Source organism: Mytilus edulis, chromosome 10, assembly GCF_963676685.1.
Source record: "Mytilus edulis chromosome 10, xbMytEdul2.2, whole genome shotgun sequence".
Lineage (NCBI taxonomy): Eukaryota > Metazoa > Mollusca > Bivalvia > Mytilida > Mytilidae > Mytilus > Mytilus edulis.
The window spans coordinates 63,336,750-63,358,770 of record NC_092353.1 but is presented as its reverse complement, the minus strand read 5'-3'; the positions used below and the strand labels follow the sequence as shown (position 1 = coordinate 63,358,770).

The 22,021-nt window shown below is 31.8% G+C and overlaps 1 protein-coding gene across 2 annotated transcripts in view; it reads right to left on the bottom strand.

Annotated features, from left to right (window-relative positions):
* Window positions 1–13,003: 13,003 nt before the first annotated feature.
* The window catches only part of LOC139492225 (uncharacterized), a 30,051-nt gene continuing 21,033 nt past the window's right edge, over window positions 13,004–22,021 (bottom strand). For both annotated transcript variants that reach the window (XM_071280411.1, XM_071280410.1), the window contains one exon: window positions 13,004–14,454. In XM_071280411.1, the coding sequence (XP_071136512.1) occupies window positions 14,398–14,454 (57 nt within the window). In that variant the 3' untranslated portion in view covers window positions 13,004–14,397. The remainder of the gene's footprint in view (window positions 14,455–22,021) is intronic.

Sequence of the window (22,021 nt, the reverse complement as noted above, 5' to 3'; positions counted from 1 at the left end):
GTTTGCGGAAAAGGTGTTCACCGGGATTGTAAAGACAATCATTTATGTGTTGAATCATGATTAAAGTATATTTTTTGTTTCTAATCAAATGTTTTTATTTTATAACAGGTGTTCAGACAACCCACTACAATTACATGAAATAGTCATTTATAATGCATCGAATCCTCACCCCTCACATAAAGATGTCTCTGTACCAGGAGCATGACAAGCACTTTTGAAATTACCCTATTTGACCTATTTCTTGATGGTATTTGGGTTTTTTTAATTGATTTTAATCGGTCATTCTATTTGGATTGGAATTCGCTCATTGAATGTTTTATGCCTGTTGTATTGTTTGATTTCGATTCAGCGTACTTCTGAAGAATCATTATTCCATAAAAGGTGCACATGCAGTGCATTAAAATTGGTTTCAGTAATTAAACTTTTCGACTGCTATCATAATTTAGTGAAACTGTAATATTTCTTTGATATTATTTTTTTTTTATACAATACAAAAAAGAAAATCAGCAGAAAATCCACACAAATTAAAACAAATTAAAAATTGCATAAAAGTATGGCCAACGCGGCTTAAATGAAAAATTGAAAGCACTTTGCATGCATCTAAGCAACGTGCTGTAGCCCCTCCCACAGTACACAAAAGAAGCGACGTCACTGAAATCTATTGTTCGACGTCAAGAAAAAAAACATCGGCCGAAAATCGGCCCGTGGCAGTCAACGTAGTATATACAAATCGGCCTAAAATCGGCCCATGGCACAGAAAACGTTAAAAACTCAAATCGAAGGAAACACATCAACTATAAGAGAAAAACAACGAAACAACAGAAAAACTGAAGTACAACAAAACACTAACTCCAACATACATTAATAGTTATCCCATTCGGACTTGGTGTGTCAGTGTTAGATCACCCTCTGGACACTATTTTACATCCCAGCTGTTTTAGATTAGACGAAAAACCGTCTACAATTCATAAAATCGAGTTTAGAACGCCACCCAACCATTATAATATACTTTATATATTACTATATGATGTATACCCTTTATGACCCCCGATCACGATGACTAGATATCAAACAATGTCAACTCGCCCCACTTGCCAATCGGCCCACACAATATCGGCACTTTATAAAAAAATCGCCCCACTCTTGTTTACCGACTCTTTCCACTTTTGAAAAAGTGTAAAATCAAATTGAACAACTAGTCTGACAACTCACTTATTAACGAAAAAGGTTTAAATCCCACTGAATAAAGTCTGCCAACACGCCCCACTTATTAAAAGATCTTGCTTCCATGAAGTATGTCAAATCGCATCCAGTCGTCCTGGTGTAGTGGTATGTGTCGTGGCTTGATATGCTAAAGGTCTTGAGTTCGAATCCCTGAATATACACTGGATTTTTTCTACGTGAATTTTGATAGATAATCTTTTCCGTATAATTAATTTTAAGTTTTATAGTGGATTTGACATTCCCGCCAAAATGTTACAGAACAAAGGATAGCATGCATAACAAAGAAACTCAAAGTGTGTGATCTGGTAGGGGTGATCCGGCTCAGATCACCCCTGTTAGAACAAAGGAGCTGGGATGTAATAGACACGAACTACTAGTATTTGATAAAAAATTTAAAAAAAATAATTATCAATACCCATGCTACATGCACGTCAATCTTTAAAGACCCATATGTTGCAACCTCCAAGACATATATGTTGTTGTCCCCGCAGATAAAGCTCAAAACAACATTGTTTTTGTGCGTAAATCACATTACATAAACTGCTTGATAAATGAATTAGGTATTGATAGTTTTTTGAAACTCAACATATACACTCACGACACTTAACAGTAGGAAATCCTAAATAATTATAGGTTTGTACTATGTGCCTTTGGAATTTCAACCAAATATGATGAACTGGATCTTTCATCATTGTATTGGTACCTAAACTACATAACTGTCCATACACACAACGGTATACTGCTGGGTCTTCCTAGTTCTCAACAAAACCGGTTTTTAAATTATTTACATCTATGTTATCAGCAATCAAAGCCCGACTTCAAAGTTATTGAGAAACTTGCCTATTCTAGAGGTGGCGTGAATCAGATACTACAAAATTCTAAAGATCTAAAGACAAGTATTCCCCATTCCAAACTAAAAGACAAATTGAATTAGTTGGCATTGCTTTGTTTCATAATAAAGTATGGCCAACGTATATACAAGCATCTTTTCTTATGGAGGGATTACTCCTACTTCACTCTGATTCAAACAAAAAAATCTCTGAAACTGACATTATCAAGATGCTTGATTTCTTGATTGACAAGATATTTGTTAAGCTAGGTTCACACTGTCGATCAGATCAACTCGATCAAGCCCGATCATGACAAATTACGTGATCGGGAGACTGGTCTGACTCAATCGACAAGAATGTTCGGGATAGTCTACCTTGCTCGTTATCGATCTAGCTTTCTACCCGAGAGTTTTTGACATGTCAAAAACATTCGAGTAAGGATCGAGAAGCAAGTCACTCGAGAAGAGATCGAGAATTCGTTGCATTGCGGTCGAATTGATCGGGAAAGGATCTTGTAGAGATCGAGTTTGGTCGGAAAACAATTTTTTTTACAGATCAGTACTCGATCATTTCGACCTTTGCTCGCTTCCAGATCACTGCGACTTCTAAATTTATTTTATCCCAGACCAACTCGACCAATACCCGATCCCTTCGCGACCACATTCGACCACTCTGCGATCTCTACTCGGCCATACACGAGAACACATGACTGCTACACGATTCTCTAAAAGTGTGTGCAGATCTGATAAACTCTCATAACTCTGCTTCCGCAAAAATATATTGGCAACATTATTTTTAACTGTACAAAAATTCCTCCATGTACAGAACGTGTCTTTACTTTTGCAAGGAGAGGTAACATTTTAAAAGAGAGGCAAAAGACACCAAAAGTATAATCAAACTATAAGATCGAAAACAAACCGACACAGCCATAGCGAAAAATGAAAACCGACGACAAGACAAACATAGAAAACAAAACACTTAGCAACACGTAACCCAACAAAACCTGGGATGTTTTCAGGTGTTCCTGAAGGGAAGAAAGTCCTGCAATTTTGGCATTAGTGGTTTTTTTTCAAATATGTAAGTAATTGTGTGCAATTTAACATTCATTATTAGACTGCTGAAGACTAAGTTATCTTTCAAAGTTGGTTTATAAGAACATCAAGATTATATTTTATGTGTTTTACGGGCTATTTTCTGTCTTGTCTGTCCGTATTTTCCGTTTGTCCAGAAATGTTTGTAGTATAAGACAAGAAGATGTGGTACAATTACCAATGAGACAGCTCTTCACAGAACACCAAATGACACAGAAAATATCAATAACAACTATAGGTCACCTCACAGTCAAATTTTTTTCATTCGATCTTTTTGTCGTTATTTCACACAAGAGACGAAAGTCAAATATTTTTTATTTGGAGCGAATTTCTTTCTAAAACTAACGATATAAACTGTTCAGCGAGCACACATATTGATCATTTGTTTCTAACATACTTTTGCAAAGTTTGAATAAATTTTGACAAACTATACACTCGCTGCAAATGCGTCTACGGTTTGCATTTCTGTCTATCTTTAACATTAATCAATTATTTAAACCTGTTCTTACTTGTCATAACTCAAAACAATGTCTAAACCTACTCAAATGTAGGTACAACCCTCTTTCTTTCCTTAAAATAACAGCTATGAAAGAAAGGAAGGTAATACCTAAATTTGAGTAATTTTAGACAATATTTTGAGTTATGACAAGAAAGAACATACCTGACGCAACGTTAGATATTGCTATTACCACGAAAAATAGCGCTAAGTAAATATTTGATAAGGAAATTTTCTTAGAAATGCTGAAATGAATATTTCAAACTATCTATGAAAATAAAGATTCTTCTTAAATTTTCACATTATGATAGAGAAGAAATAAAAAATATAATATTCATAGGCTTCGGAAGACACAGATTATCAGAAAAAAACGTTCACCTGGCATTGTCCCATGTAACAAACTCGAAACATTAAACTCGAACAATTCGCGAAATGTTCACGCAACTCTTCGAAATTTTGAATGCATGTTCTATGACGTGATATATTTCAGAACTGGTTTACATGGCCGTCTCAATATAAAATAAGCATAGATATTTTGAAAAGAATATGCTTAAATGACTGTCACAGGGGAAATTTAGTTTGGAAACTTGAAACATTTCAGTTAAAAAAATAAAATGTTAATATATAATTTATTAAATTGTAAGCACGATCGTTTTGTACTAAGTGTAAGCTCCAAAAGTTCAAATTATTGAATGAATTGAGCTACATCTTCAATTCAAAACAATAGGTTTGCAATGTCTTGCGGTAATGTCCGAGTTAAACATTTTTGCCTTCACAAAACTTTTACAGCCAAAAAACAGAGATTTGATTTCATGAAGATTATTTTTCAGCTTTGATTACCCATACCAATAAAAAGTACTTTAAAAGTTGTAATTGCTACACCAAATTGTATTAAGATTACAGGGTTACCTATAAAAATTAAGGATCAATGAAAATGTCTTGCAAGGTTGTCCGTTAACATTATTTGACGGTCGCCACAAGCGTAATATGGGACGGGATGCATGCAATGCATTCGCGGGTTCCTTCCTCCACTTAATGTAAATATCCTACTTTCAACAAAACGAAATGATGCACATATTACAAAAATACACATCTATAAGACGATAAAAAAATGAAGAAAACTTCAGAGTCATAACTATAAGCCATTAAATTGTCTCTTGTTCCATCCACTGCTTGAATCAAATCATATTCGGGTTGTTTATAAAATGCAACAATATTCCCCCGAAAAACACATAATTACTAGAAGTGAAATGTAAAATCCTATGTAAATTATAAAATCATATTGGAATGGAATATCTCTGCATTTCTACTTGTGTGCTATATATAACCAGGAAGATTTGGACTATTTGCGATTAGATATAAATCAAATTCAGACAATATATTTTAAGTGCTATAGTGACAATATATTAATCCGTTTATCAAACCTTTTACATTTCTTTGTGTCTAATTAATTCTTTTGTTAAATATATGTTTGTCGTGATGGAAATCACTCTGACCATGACAAGTTAATCCGTTGGACACTAATCCTTTTCTATAGTAACTGTTTTTTATATATCATGCTTTTGTATGTCATTTTTTTGTCAGTTTAGGTCTTAGGTCTGGTACTGTCCCGACCTTGCTAATAACTCTACCAATGTCTATATTTAGAATGTGTTTTCTATTGTTCCAACTTCAGAAGGCCTTTAAAGTATCTTTCTTTGAAAAATTCACCAAAATTGTTATTCAGAAAGACTCCCATATTATTGCTTAAGTTTCCAAAATCCAAGAAAAATCATTTACAGAACTGTAAGACTTCAAACTAGCACAAAAACATCGGAGAGTCACTACCCTCGACTGACCATAGACGCCATATTTTTTTAGCATATATATACATTATGCCTGCTGTCCCGGGTAAAGGGAGAGTTTAGCGCTGACATATTATTCTCCAAAGATAAATTAAAACGGTAAGTCCCTTCAAATTGCAATTTCAAAAGCTCAAACACATCAAACGAAAGGAAAACAACTGTCATGTTCCTTAGCTTGGTACAGGGATTTTCTTATGTAGACAATAGTTAATTAAACCTTGTTTTGTGGCTAGTTAAACCTCTAACTTGTATGACGGTCGCATGAAATTCCATTTTATTGAAAACAATGGGTGAGCAAAATAAACAGACACGATAGGTAAAATTTGTCAAAATTGGGGTTCACCAGTCAACATTGTGCTATAATCTCAATCAATTTATTAAAGACAAACAGCTATGTCAACAAAGAAAAACAAAACGACATGTAGACATGTTGTAGACAAAGCACATAAGTATGAAATAAATTACAAGAATACAAAAAAAAAAATGACCTAATCACAATAACCCAATTGCGTAATGTTTAAATACTGAACCACGCCATAAATGACCCAAACAGTTAAGATCAAATATATTCAAAGACAAAATAAAAGTACAATATAACACGAAATTAGGATGATGAACAACGCCAGTACCTAGAATATATCATTCAAGACCATCATGTGATATTTGTGAAGATGATACACAATATTATCAACAAGGTCTTGATATCTTATCACGAACTTTTATTGGTTTAGGAAAAGGACGAAGGCTCAGCTATTGGCGAGGTTTTATGAAGTCTCTGTATAATATCATTTTGGGATAAGCTTCTGCTCATATATACTATGTGTAAAATAACCGTTTTATTTCTGATATGTCGATTTTGACATGTTTATGACATCATTGTAATATCACACATGCTCAATCTGCACTAAAGTGTCAAATTAATTTGCAACTTCCGAAGCAAGATTCTCGGCTCTCCGGAGTTTATGAGATTCGATCCTTGATAAGAAGTTTATTAACTTGTTCACTTATCAATGAAATTATCATTATTTTCAAGGGCTTGGATGGTTTTATTATTTTACAATTTAGCTATCCTCTTCCTTTGTGATCATGTAAATTAACCAACTTTGAAGTGAAAGACGAATCAGAACATTTGGACCAAATATAAAGAAACGATTCCCCACAGCAAACACTGAGACATATACACATAATATGATTCAAATTATGGTTTACCAAGTTATCAGATACCAGTTTCGTAATCTTTATATTGTCAAAAAGAGACAACATATAAAAAATTGTTTAAAATCTTAACAATTCGTAAAGTACGTGTTTTATGTCGACTTCTTTTTAATTCCACTTCGATATAAAAGGGCCGTTTAAGTCCAAAGCTAACTTACATATATTATGAAAAATGAAGATCCTTTAAAAAAAAATAGCGAGGTTGTGTATGTTCATAGTAGACTACATAGGCGTCACGCGGATGTTATTGCACAGAAAAAGGAAATGTTCTAATCACTTACTTTGCTATTCTGTCGCTTCATATATAGCTCTTCTATTGTAAATTGATAGGTGAATGAGTGTCCAGATAAGAAGCATACTTTGTTTTAATGTATTTTACTTTATTTGTGGAATATTTGTATAAAATAAGAAGACTGTCCTTATCACAAGTTAGTCGATCGTTGGCAGGTGATTTCCACCAGCCGCGCGTTTCGTCTACAAAACACCCATCATTGACGCTCAATTAAAAAAGTTAAAAAGGTAAAATAAAATAGGAAATTGAAGAGCATTGATGATTAAAAATTCCGAAAGTTTTGCCAAATACAAAGGTAATCTATTCTAGAAAAGCGTTAGTATTTCAAAAATATACAGCTTCGAATTAAAATTACAATTTTTCAACACAGAAGTGCTGACTTCAGGTTTTTTTCGCATGCATGACGTATAATCGTATAAAATATTTTATGCCTTCAGTGTTTATGTGAAAATATGGCAGCTACATGTAATAATGATTGTGTTTTGAAGTTGAAAATTAGCGATTGCCCCCTTTGTAAACAATCAACAAAAGGCATGGATATTGCGGTAAGCACGTGCATAACATGTACAAGATATAGTTTATTTTGATGACGGATCGATGTTAAGTTTGTTGACTCTCTCTGCAATGTTGGTTTTCCCCTTTGTACTTTCGTATTGCGATCACTGGATTTTCAAGAAAGGTCACACTGAGGTCACTGCATACGGAAAACATGTCGGCGAATTATTGGCAGGGACGCTAAAAATTATAAAAAAAGTTATGTTTAAACAAATTTTAGAATTTTCTTCAGAAAAAAAGTATATGTACATAACTTTAAATGAATGCCGAACATGCATTCACAATGAAGAGAAGTTATCAAGTATTATTCACTCCAGAAATTGCTAACAAACTTTATAACAAACTCCAGATCATGACTAATCTTCTTGAACATGCTGCACTCGGTCTTAGATATGATCATTAACGTTTTGAGTTCCTGTTGTTCTACATAACACTGCGTATAGTCACCTAATTGTAAAAAAAAGCAGTTGAGAAATATCATAGAATTGATAAACATTTATCATCTAGATAATTGTTGAATCTAAAACTATTTCTATTATTTCAGATGTATTTACAACAATACTTTTCAATATTAAATCACGTTTAAAATCAGGCAGTTATAGTATACACCTAAAATGACTGATTTGTTGGATCAATATTTGAAATACATACTACTAACTTTGAAGAGTCTTGAATCGTATGATATGCTTCCACCAGACTCAAGCTATACATAGACGTGGATTGTTTTGGTGAAATAATATTTGATTGAAATATCGTTATTATAAATAGTTAATCCTTGGCTTTAACTTTTGGGGGTTTTACGTTCATAAAGTAAGTTTAAATCCAGAAACTTAAAGCGTTACCTACACAACGAATTTAGAAAAACTTTATTTTGACTATCAAGCACAGGGTAGAAACCGCTGCAATATAAAGTAATTTATGTTAAAAGCTGACATCAACTAAAGTGGTTAAAGAGACCTAAATACAAACGATCGCGTGCAAAACTGCAATTTTAAAACGTTTACTGATCGTTATCTTCATTAGAGTTTACATTTACTATTTGTCTATACTTAAAAATGATTATTTCACAGAATTTCATGGTCTTTTCCTATATAGATAAACAATCAGTTTTCAAATACATTGTATCAACACAAGAATGGCATTTATTGTCCAACCGAAGTCAATTGTGACTAAACAGAAATAAGTTTGTCCAGACACAAAAACTTTAAATTCTTACGTTGTGTCTTTATAAGAACATCCATTAACTGAAGGCATTGAAGAGAACCTAGTAAATTGAATACATCACATAAAGTGGACAGTTCACTTTCAGGACAGTATACATATGTATAACAGTTTATATATACATACAACAATGATGATAACTTTGTTATTGTGCGAGTTGATGGCACGGTTTTAATTCCTATATAGATATAAATGATCTTTTGTCAATACATTGTTTCGACTACATGACTGTTTTGTCTAGCAGTGAGTCCATGTCAACCTATCTAAGGCAGTTTCTCAAAGATTGCTCGGAATCATTCTCCACAAGCAAATTGACCTTTAAATTGAAGTTGATATGAAACTAACACTAGCAGTCATCTTCATCCGCGATATTATTTTTTGTATCAAAAGTTGTCATATTTATCGAATTTGCTATCATATACGCTATGTTACATCAGAATTTCTTTTCAGCATGCAACTTTTATCCTAGCCGTCCTTACTGTTCTAGTTTATTTCAAGATTGTGGTTTGGATTTCATTGATAGATTGCAATGTTTCTCTAGATCAACTATCAAATTCTGACACACGGCTTCAACGGGCATTTCATCCTTAATTTTTAGGAATAATATATATGTATTTGGTTTTTGGAACTGATAAATTATTATCGTTCCCAAAACTTCTTACCCACCAGTGTTTACTTTCAAGCGGTACCTAAAACTATATTTATTATAATCAGAAGATTTTGTATGATTGCGAATGAGACAACGCACCACCAAATGACACATATAATAAAAACCAATAAAAGTCTGAAATGGCCTAATTTGTACTCCACTAATTTTTACTCGACCAGTCTGAATTGATCAGGATCAAAGTAAGGTCGTGGTATCAACTAGACAAATAGTGATAATCAATACGACAATACCACGATTTCACTGCGATCTTATTTTATTTTGTAGATAGTAGTGGGATCTTCATGATCTTTGTCTCGGGTGACAGGGGCTTTATTAAACACATTAAGCTTACTGAAATTAGTTAACAATTGAATATGATAATGTAAGTCTTTTCAGCGATATATTTTAAGGGAGCATTTATTCTAGAAAAGGAAACCACAGTTAACGAATGGACTGACGTCACTGCAATTACACAATTGTACATAATGAGGATGTTTCATTTGGACTTCGGATGGCATATAGGTTGACCGTTTTCTTTTTGATGATTATTTCTTTCGTCGAATATTTAAGTTTCCGTAAATTGCTATATCATACAGTTATGTCTAAAATAACAACACTGAAATTATGGTTAGATTTATACCAATCTGATGTTCTTTTGAATAAATTTGCACAACATGCTGAAAAGTACATCATCAGCATTACCAACTCAAGGGTAGGTGTAGGGTTTAGTAGTTGTCACAGTTATTAAAACCAGATGTTGTTCTACGTATCAAAGTTCATATGAATAGTACATCATAAATAATTCATTAACGAAATAGTTGTCATAAAAGGCACGTATCAATTAATAATAATATGGATATGAAATATTGCAAACAGTATTTTTGTGCTTTTTTCAACATTTGAGTACTTGATGAATATATTTGCATTTGCTAACTGCACTGTTTGCAATTACACTACTTTTGTCGACGAAAATAAAAACGATTGTGTCTGAAAGAAATAATCGTAGTTTGATATTCACCATCCCTACTGAGTAAATATAATAAATTTCTTTCAGAACATCATTCGCATTGATCCTCAATAGGGAAGCTTACTGAATTATGAAAACATTAACATGATAATGTCAATAATTGTCATCAGAAATCCTAACAACGTCTATTGAAGATATGTCCCATGATGGTCAAGACAGAATTAGAAAAACAATCATCTAATAAAATTTTTACTCAAAGAGTGATTTAGACACAGGGTAGTTTTCTGATTTCTTTCAATTGATGAAGCAGTAAGTGGTGCTTTTGTAATTCTAAACGAATCTCTGTATTATGGCTCTTTTTCTACTCCTATGACAAGGGAATAAAAGCCTCAAGAATAGTTCATAGTAATTCCGGAGAAATGACAGGAGATACAGTTGTGTGTTATTTATAATTCAATTTTATTCATTTGAGTATTGTTGTCGGTTTCATATTAGTAAATATTTAAGATTGATAACATGGTCGTTGATTCTCTATCTTCTGTAGTTTATTTCATATCAGAACTTCGCGTGACGTTTTCAGGTATATCATATTATCTATCACTTTGAGTTTTTATAAGGATGTAGTGGTTGAAAGAATTTCAAGTTCATGTAGGGAAACAATATATTAGAGGCAATATATATTGGCTTTTTTTCTCAATCATAGGGACGCAATCAGAAGTTTGTTTTTTCTAAGATATGGTCTAGATAGGGTAGGTAGACAATCCACCTGATTGTGTACATATACTACATCAGGATATCTCAGAACCGTGTGTAAGATAGGGTAGGTAAACACTCCACCTGATTGTGCACCTGTACTACATCAGGATATCTCAGAACCATGTGTTAGATAGGATAGGTAAACACACCACCTGAGTGTGTACCTGTACTAAATCAGGATATCTCAGAACCATGTGTTGTTCTTCGTTGTTTGTCTTTGTTTGTATGAGTCGGGTGTTGATTGTTTGGGTTTTTTATTTGGTAATTTCGGTGATTCTTGGTTTTTTTACGCATGTTTAGAAATGTAAAAACACTCTGTATAGACAATATTGTCAATTGTGATGCTTTCTTTGAAGGTCAGCTTTAACAATTTTTAATTCGTTTGTATATAATGGACAATGTTTAGATTACATCCAATATAACTTTGGTGTTGGTTAAGAATGTCTGTCTTCTTTATCGTTTGCATAAGATAAATAAGTTAAAAAAAAATAAATAAGAAAATGATCCTGATGTGAAATAAATTCAGTGGAAAAAACAACCATGCTTAACAGTAAGATTATGCATTATGGTCACCAAGGTCACAAACAAAAAAATTATTGTGGTGATATTAATGTTACCTGCGTATTATCTTTACTGACTCATTTCTGTTCTGTTCATTTTCTTCAGTTCAGAAATTTTGTTATTTTACTTTTTTTCTAAAGAATTTGTTATACATCAACTCAGATGTGAAAAGAATAAAATCTTACATTGAAGGTTTTCAAAGTTTGCAGATTAGAACCTTGAACTGTTCTTTTATTACACACGTCTTTTCATAGTCATCTGTTGTCGGTTTGAGTAATCTGTTTTTCTGAGGATATTTTTGTTTTGTCCTCTAGTCCATTTATGTATTATTTCCCAGCTGTGTTTTTAAATTACTTATTGTTCATCGACAGGTTTTACTAATTAAGAAAATACCATCAACCTTTCCCGAACACCTGTAGCCCTTTTCGCAAACAATCGTAAGTGTAAAAGTAATCTTACGATAAAAATATTTAGTTGAATTGTTAAGGACTAACGATAAATTTTACACTCAAGATATTTTTGTGAAAAGGGGCTACTGATCTTCTTTGAAGGTTCGTGTTATCAATATTTAGCCGTCTTAGCAGTTATTATTGTCCTTTGTTTTTAATGTTTGTCTTTATTTTTCGATTTATATTTTAATGCCCTTCTTCCTTCTTCGATTGTTGTTTTCTCATTCTTTATAGAATGTTATTATCCTTCAAACTATAAGAAAAATATACCTGTTTCGTCATCGGAACTACTACATTGCTTTTCAATAAAATGTTAGTAATTATTTCACACTCTTCTTAATGATGGATTAGATGTATCCCAAACCACTGATGGTGTTATTCAGGATGGTGGATATATAACAAAATCAACATAACAGTCAATAATGGTGATAACTTTCTATAATTTAGGAAGGGGTATTATAGAAATTTGACAACGAATGGCAAATGCAGGATATGCATGCCCACTCGTGGCTTCCTCGGTTATATCATGTTGCTGTGACTAAGTTGTTAGTTTGATCCATGTCGGGTCAATATAACGAGTTGAAAAGTAATATAAGCTGTTTCTCTGTTTAACATGCGGCCTTTAGACTGAGATTTTTTTTAGGTCAAACTAATGTGTTATAATGTATTTGATTTTCTTTACTGGACAGTAGACAATAACTCATCATCGATCAGCGTCATCATTAATGACACTTTGTTACAAATAATTATGAACGACACTAATTTTCAGTTGACCAAATCCATAACTGTAATACCGACCAATCGAAATATGATGTGTGGACCAGCAAGCGGACGTTGTAAAAATAGAAAACAGTCCAATACTATCAGGTTTATTGTTTTTAACAACAGATAAAATAAAATTAGACAGAAAAGGAAAAATAGATATTTTATTTACATTTAAATCGCATTAATACAAAGCAAGAAATTGGCATGGACGAATAAAACTTAATTTCCATTATTTTTATATTAATTGGATAAGAATGAATTGTTGAATTTCTTTTAGTATATACCGTAAAACACACAGCAGCCATTTGATTACTTAAAAATTATATTTTCACTCTGTATATGTGCTTATTGATGAAATTTGTGCCTGTAGACGTTTTAAACGATTAACTTCACATTTGACAATAAAAATAAAATTGTTTCCTGCTTTATACCCGAGTTTATTAGACCTCTGTTGGAAGTGATAATACCTTCATGAAGTAATAATGATAGTTACGAAAACTGTTATCAATCATTATAGTGCTTTACTGAAGATCACAGAGAAATGTGACTCTCGACATCGTGGTCCTTCAATAAAGTTCACGTGAACAACGTCATTTGGTTTTCGGATATTAATTTGTAATTTTTAGGTACTTATCTAAAACTAAACTTTAAAAAGTCGCAGTGTCAGCCCTTATGTGTTTCTGTTGTCTTCATTCCTATCTGCTTTTATGAAATCTGGCAAATCTGTCTAATGATATGATATGTTCATTGATTAATATGTTCATTAATTTACTCCCAAGTGTAAACAATCATATACTATTGAATGAAATTCTTTATTTGAGCTGTCTCCAGCCATTTAAACAAACAGGAGAAAACAGTTTAAGTCTAAAACAGTTTAAGTCCTATAGTGACTTTACAAAAATAAAATTCTATGTTGGCCTGTGTGTAAGTTTAAGTCATAAAAAAACTCGCCATTTTGATTCACAATGAAATTATGTATTTTTTATTTCGAGGAAAATAAAGATATTTTCTAATAAAAAAATCATATATCTCTTCAGTATCAGTATGTTTTTGACAAACAAATGGTTAATTTAACTGACTGTTCGAACCATGGACCTTAAAAATCATAGAAGCTAAATAAATAGAAAGAGATCTTTGTCTCTCAGTCATATCACTCTCACTTCCGGACATTTCCTCAACATAAATCTGAACGAAATACATATACTGATATCAGATAAAAGAAATAAAATTTAAAATAATACAAAATAGCAATCAATAGACGGAAACAATTTCATTAGAATAAGTAATTTATATTTCAAAATATTTAAACTATGGAAATATTTTAGAAATACAAAAAAAAACTTTTCAATTGAACAAAAAGATTCAAATGATTTGTTAAACAATCAAAGTGCTTAAAAACAAAATTAAAAATTAAAATATTCAGATATTTCTGTGTATTGCACATTTACACATGCGCACTGACACGTATCACGTGACACGGATTCACACCATGTGGACGTCATTTGCCATTGCTAGATCCCGTAATCTTTGGCGGTAAATCTGAAAAAAAAGAAAATTACATTTAGAATTATTTTTGGAATAATACTTGTAAGAAAATCTATAAAATAAAATAAGGATTACTTTATCATAAAGGTAAGGTACGCTTTGTTACAAAAGATGACAATATTAATAAAATTTAATGATAGAATAATACATTAAAACAAATAGAACAAATAAAAACTCCAACAACAGCACTTCTGTTATACAGTTTAATCAGGAAGACTTCTCGTTCTGAAGGATCAATGCATTGTAATAGCAACTAAATAACTATGTTCCCTCGGGAACTAACCACTATTTACCAGTATTACTCCGATTGCCATTATCTTTTATTCTTTGCAAAGAATACAAAAGAGGTTAATGGTTTATGATAAACTCATATATATACCCAGATTTAAATTTTGTACGCCAGACTACTAAAGAATCATCACTGACGCCCGAATAAAGGAAGAAAAAATAAAAAATATACGAAGTTGAAAGCTTTTAGGACCCAAGTTTCTAATGGTAAACATTACCAAAGTATAAATACAAAGTATCAACAATAAAAAAAACCTGTTATAATGGCACGAAATGAACGCGCTTTTCCACTTATTTATTATTTTAGATAGGTGTATTATTAAAGAAAAAAACCAGTTATGATGAGTTCAAATGTAGTTGCTGTCTATGTCATTACACACTTCTTTCAGTCTTGTTAATTAGTGTCAGTGCTTTTCAAATGACATTCAGTTGAAATTCAGTTAGAATTTAATAATATTGCACAATATAGAATAAGGAGAAAAAAAGTGTCAACCTACAGCAGAAAAGCCTATTTTTTCGTTATTGTACTGCTGATGCTAACGCTAAATTACTGTAATAGATTGTTGAAATGTGATAGAAACGTATCTATAAAGGTACAAATTGCATTACTCGGCAATAGTAAGAAGCATCAATCAAGAGGTAATTTGGCTTTACTGACATTGATAATAGGAATAAAAGACATGAACTAAAAAACGTGATAAGATTTATTCCGATGAATGTAGGGAAAAAATTGAAGGCTAGATATTTGAGCTAAAGTATAAAGAAAGATAAGACCATAAATCTGTAAATTTAGATACACACACACAAGCGAAGGCCAAACAATTTATATTATTGTTCTTTAATTTATTAGAACACAACAGTATAGATTCAGACAAAGTTGCAGAATATTCAACCACCATTTTAAACATTAATTAATTGAGTGTCAAATGTACCTTTTAGTGTCAATCAAAAAAAGCTTCATTGTTTTTGTGAAAGAGTAGAAATTTTATAGGAAAATAAAAATGAAGGTATTTGTGCTTTTGTTCTTTTGTTCTTTTGTTCTTTTGTTCTTTTATTTATCTTCCTTTGACAGTTTTCATGGCAGTAAAATTATATTTCATTAGTCTCATTGCATGCTGACTGCGTGTATGATAAATAATTATATTTTAATTACACATGACAAATCATGAAGATAATTTTTGAGAAAAGGTATTCAGTATTATGAATTCAAAAGAAATTAAAGTTGATTTTAAGAACCTTGATATGGCAAAACGCAACCGTATACTCTTGCCATGTCAACACTTATTTCGAGTTCTTTTTGCCGCTAACATTAAATATATTCCAGAAAAATTATGAGAAGAACTATGTCAAGATGTTATCTTAAAAACAGCTGACATCTTTATTCAATCATAAACGTATTCAGACTCTTTGAGATAGTTAAATATAAGGCAATAATCGTGTCCTTTTATTCATCTTGTTATTGAACATTCCTCCTAAACCCTTTTGCGATAAATCATCAAGTATTAACAAAAATTAATTGTCCCCATGTCATTATGAAATTGAATAGGAAATGAAATTAGTATTCTAATTGTAGCACTAATTCTGTATGGATGTCCCTTGATAGTTATTGATGTCGTATATAGTTATACACTAAACTATAGTGGAAGATAAAAGAAAGCAAGACTGTGCGTTGGCTTTACATTAGTTATATCAATTTACAATTGTTTTGATAAATATTTCTTTTATCGTAATATGAACTTTTGTCTCTTAAACTCTTTCCTTTATTGTGTCTGAAAATTACTGTACACGTATTCGCTAATTTTGTTTATTTAGAAATTATAAGGTGAATCAATAATAGAAAAAAGCTGTTAATATTGATCGAAATCAAAGAATGGTAATATTTGAGTTGATGCCGGTTATAATATAATGAAACAACATTAGATTAAAATCACAATATTTGTCAAATGATATTAATATATCTTATCATATAGCTGTATAGAGGTCGTGTGATATTGTTAATATTGGACTGACTGGTGCGTCACGTGGAATATGGCAACTATTATAAGCACTACAGAATTAATTATTATCGAATGTTAACAGTATTTATACTGCGCAACTTTAGAGATGTACTCAAACCAAATGAGTTCACGATTTCAACTATGTTTGTGTTCCTCATCCAATTTTGTTTTATTTAACTGAAATATAAACAACTGACAAACATGTACTAGGTTGAGCTATCTGTTTAGGTTAAACCTACTTATTTTGTTTTTTTTTAAATGTCTGTACCAAGTAAGGAATATAACAATTGTTTACAATTCGTTCTGTTTGTTGATTTGGTCTAATGTTTGATTTTATCAGATTTTATGGACGTCTCCTTTTCCTGTTTACATTGGAGTTCCGTCGATACTAGAAATAATGCAATATCAAAACATCAAAATTGTTAAATATTCAAAAATGATATTAATAAAAAAAAAAAAAAGTGGAGAGGCCAGTTGAAGCTCGCCTCTGAGTGTTGGAATATTTCGCTGCGCCGAAGACCCATTCATGATTGATTGATTGTACTATTTTCTGCTCTTATGTCGGATGGTTGTCTCTTTGACACACCCCTATTTTCATTCTCAATTCTTATATGAGTATTTTAATTTTGCAATTACCCTCCTTCAACAACTAAACGTAACAGCAGTCATCATTAGTTGTAGAATTTGTCAATATGTATCTGAACCACAACAAAAGTCTGCTGATTTAGATTTCAAAAAAAGGAATTAAATGTGTGTGGGTCAGACCAAATTCCTGGATATTTTGATAATACTGAACTCCCTCTCATTTGTTATATTTACAAGAAATCTACCCGAAAATATGTGTTTAATTATAGCCAATTGTGTAAAGATGTAAATATCACTGAAAATACACCTATGTCGTGTAATTGCAGTAATTCAGAATACACCTATGGACCAATTTCCCATGTTATAACAGGAGACCTTAACATCGTTCGCGACCGAGAGTTAAAATCATTCCTCAGTAAAGGACCTAAATATCGTCCCCCGTCAACTATTAACTGGAATGAGTGTCGTAATATCATCAACGACTCACTCCGCGCCTACTGTTTGAAATTGGTAAAACGGGAAAAAGCTGACAAAAAATCTTTGGACTCTTTTTTTAATTCAGTAATGAAGATAGTTGATATACGAATACAACATTTTAAAGAACATTTTACCCTCAACAAAAACTATAAAAACCCTATTTCGCGTATCAAAAATAAACTAACAGAACTAGCCAAGGAATTTGTTTTTGTCCCGGCTGATAAAGCTGCTAATAATATCATTATTGTTTGACGTAAATTTTATATAGAGGTTCTGCAAAAGGAAATCACGAATTCACCAACATTCCAACTGACTTCATTTTCAGAAAACGACATCTGTAACAAACATAAACTTTTAGCTACTTCTTTACAAGCAGAACCAAACACAATGAAAGTCCCAACTATGTACTGGCTTCCGAAGCTGCACAAAAAACCTTACAAATATAGATTTATTTCATCTTCCAGCCATTGTTCAACTACTAAATTGTCTGTTTTACTTACTAGTACACTTGGTACAATAAAAAACCTGATAATAAATTGTTCGAATAAGGCCTTTGAAAATAGTGGAATTAATTACTTTTGGAGTGTCAAAAACTCGTTGGAAGTACTTGATAAATTGCATGCATATATTGGTGATTTTGAATCTGTTCAAAGTTTTGATTTTTCTACCCTATATACCACTTTGCCTCATATTCTTATTAAGAAAACATTCACATCCCTAATTAACTGGGCATTTAAAAAGTCGGAATGCGAGTACATATGTTCAAACTCTTTTAGATCATTTTTTAGTAGCAATAAACAAAAGAACTATGTCAATTGGACATGCTTTGATACTATTTATGCACTTGAATTTTTACTTGATAACATTTTTGTTCGCTTTGGAGATTCCGTATATCGTCAAGTTATTGGAATTCCAATGGGGACTAACTGTGCACCACTTATTGCGGACCTGTTTTTGTATTGTTATGAGTTACAATTTATGACTAAAATTAGCAAAGACCCATCAAAACAACATTTGATACAAAAATTTAACAATACTTTTAGATATTTGGATGATATATTGGCTCTAAATAATGACGACTTCAGTATGTATACTAAAGAAATTTATCCTGTAGAACTTACTTTAAATAAAGCTAATGATAACAATGACCACTGCCCTTTCCTCGATCTTGATATCTATATCATAAACGGGAAGCTTAATACAAAAATTTATGATAAAAGAGATGATTTTTCATTTCCTATTGTTAATTATCCATTTTTAGATGGTGACGTTCCCTTGTCACCATCTTATGGTGTTTATATATCTCAACTTGTACGATTCGCTCGTGTATGTAACAATGTATTAGATTTTAGCGAGAGAAATTTATGTATTACTGAAAAATTATTACACCAGGGTTTTCGATATCACAAACTGGTCAAAACATTTACTAAATTTTATCACCGGTATAAGGAAATAATTCGTAAATATAACTCAACATGCAGACATCTTATACGTTCAGGTATTTCACATCCAAAATTTTATGGAAATATTCTTTATAAAGCACAAAAATGTCAGTATTCTCCTCAGAAACTAACAAAACCTTTAAATAGACTTATTAAAAGGGGATATAGTTACGATACTGTTGTCAGGTCATTAAAGATTGCATATTTTGGCTTTAACATTGATTCACTGATAGGGTCTTTGCATCGGAACTAAACACATTTATTTCTAAAAAAACAGTTGTTGGCATGACACGGGTTATGTTCTTCTCATATATTTTATGATAGTATGATACTAAACCCCTAACGGGAGGGATTGTACCTGATATTCATATGATGAAGACATAATCTTTCAATCAGTTTAATTGAGGTCTGGAGCTGGCATGTCAGTTAACTGCTAGTAGTCTGTTGTTATTTATGTATTATTGTCATTTTATTTATTATCTTTTGTTACATCTTTTGACATCAGACTCGGACTTCTCTTGAACTGAATTTTAATGTGCGTATTGTTATTCTTTTACTTTTCTACATTGGCTAGAGGTATAGGGGGAGGGTTGAGATCTCATAAACATGTTTAACCCCGCCGCAATTTTGCGCCTGTCCCAAGTCAGGAGCCTCTGGCCTTTGTTAGTCTTGTATGATTTTAAATTTTAGTTTCTTGTGTATAATTCGGAGTTTAGTATGACGTCCATTATCACTGTACTATTATGCATATTTTAGGGGCCAGCTGAAGGACACCTACGGGTGCGGGAATTCTCGCTACATTGAAGACCCATTGGTTGCCTTCGGCTGTTGTTTGCTCTATGGTCGGGTGGTTGTCGCTTTGACATATTCACCATTTCCTTTCTCAATTTTATTTCAGATAATTTGTATTGGGAACAACAATATACCAGTAGATTCACAACATCGTAATGCCAAAATTGTTTAAATGTATACATAGAGATAATAAATAATCTGATTTTCTAATCCCACGATTGAAACCTATTCAGCTTACAAAAACCCACAATATTTAGCTCAACTGTTTGCTATTTGTAACTTTCGTTCTTAACACTTTTTGTTTTATTATTTGTTTTTTCAACATCAGCAGATCATAATCATGAATGATAAAGTTTTATGACTGAAACACGACGTTCGTACATTATTATTCATATCTCATATTTTAATTGATATTTATAAATAAATTATGCTATATCAATTTTCATTATATTCGTAGGTGGGTTTACTGAAAATATAGAGTTTTTATATTCTCGTTGTTATATCCAATTTTTTTTAATTGCATCAATGAGGATCATGTATCACTATAGTCTCTATTGCAGCCGTCCTGATTTTTGTTGTGTTTTCATTTCAGAAAATAAAGAAAGTGGATATGGATTGTATTTATTCATTCATATTGTTTTCGAAGACGAAATCGAAAAACCTAAAACTTTTTCATTATATCCATTCATAAAATTTTCAACGTATACGTCTGACGAATAGAGTGGGCCGAAATTAAATTGTCTGTCATTAAAAAACAATGAATGATTGAGTAAACTGGGGGGAAATGGTTTAACGATACCATTATTTGCAGTATGGAATAAATAGGCTAGTGATTTGTGAAGTCACATGGTACTGATGTTCACAATTGTAATGTAGCGTTTGATGACTATAAAAAACCTATTTAATAAACAAATTGATAAGTCGTACTTGCTCATAACCCTTACCAAAGTCAATAACAGATTACAAATACAGATAGTGCCATGTAATAAGCTTTTGTAAACTATCTGGGTTTAAAAAAAAAGAATTTTCAATTTTCCCAGCGCAGATTGTTTTGACAGCAAGATACACCTGCCAATAATTGAAGGATAACCTTCAAAAGAATTCCAGTTCATAAGGGGACTAATATAAGATAAATAGTTGATTAACAAATCCAACAAGATACACATACATCAAAACACAATAAGTTGACATTAATCGTATTTTCCTTTTGTTACAGATACCCATATATATTCCACTCCAACGAGAGGGATTTCATGGAAGATAACACACCAGGATGAGTCGCATGTTAGTATTCGGTCATTAAAATTGTACTTGAAACTATGTTAGTATTAGTGAGACAATAAAAATCTGTTTTACTGTAACAATAGCTTAGAATTTTATGACAAATTTGGTCTTAAATCAATTTCTTTTATTCAAATTTCGACTGGAATGAGGCATTTTTTAATTAGAATTGATAGTAATTGTAAATAAATTGTCCCTAATTTAAGATTTGACTTAAAACACATCACATTAATTTCAATAGCCCAAAAATATTCCCCATTTTAAAGCTGATACTAATTTATAATTTTCTTTTGTTACAGATACCCATATATGTTTCACTCCAACGAGAGGGATTTCATGGAAGATAACACACCAGGATGAGTCACATGTTAGTATTCGGTCATTAAAATTGTACTTGAAACTATGTTTTACTGTAACAATAGCTTAGAATTTTATGACAATTTGGTCTTAAATCAATTTCTTTTATTAAAATTTCGACTAAAATGCAGCATTTTTTAATTAGAATTTATAGTAATGGTAAATTAATTGTCCCTAATTCTAGATTTGACTTAAAACACATCACATTAATTTCAATAGCCAAAATATATTCCCCATTTTGAAGCTGATACTAATTTATAATTGTCCTTTTGTTACAGATACTAACATCCAACTCATCCTTGTGTGTTATTTTCCATGAAATCCCTCTCGTTGGAGTGGAAC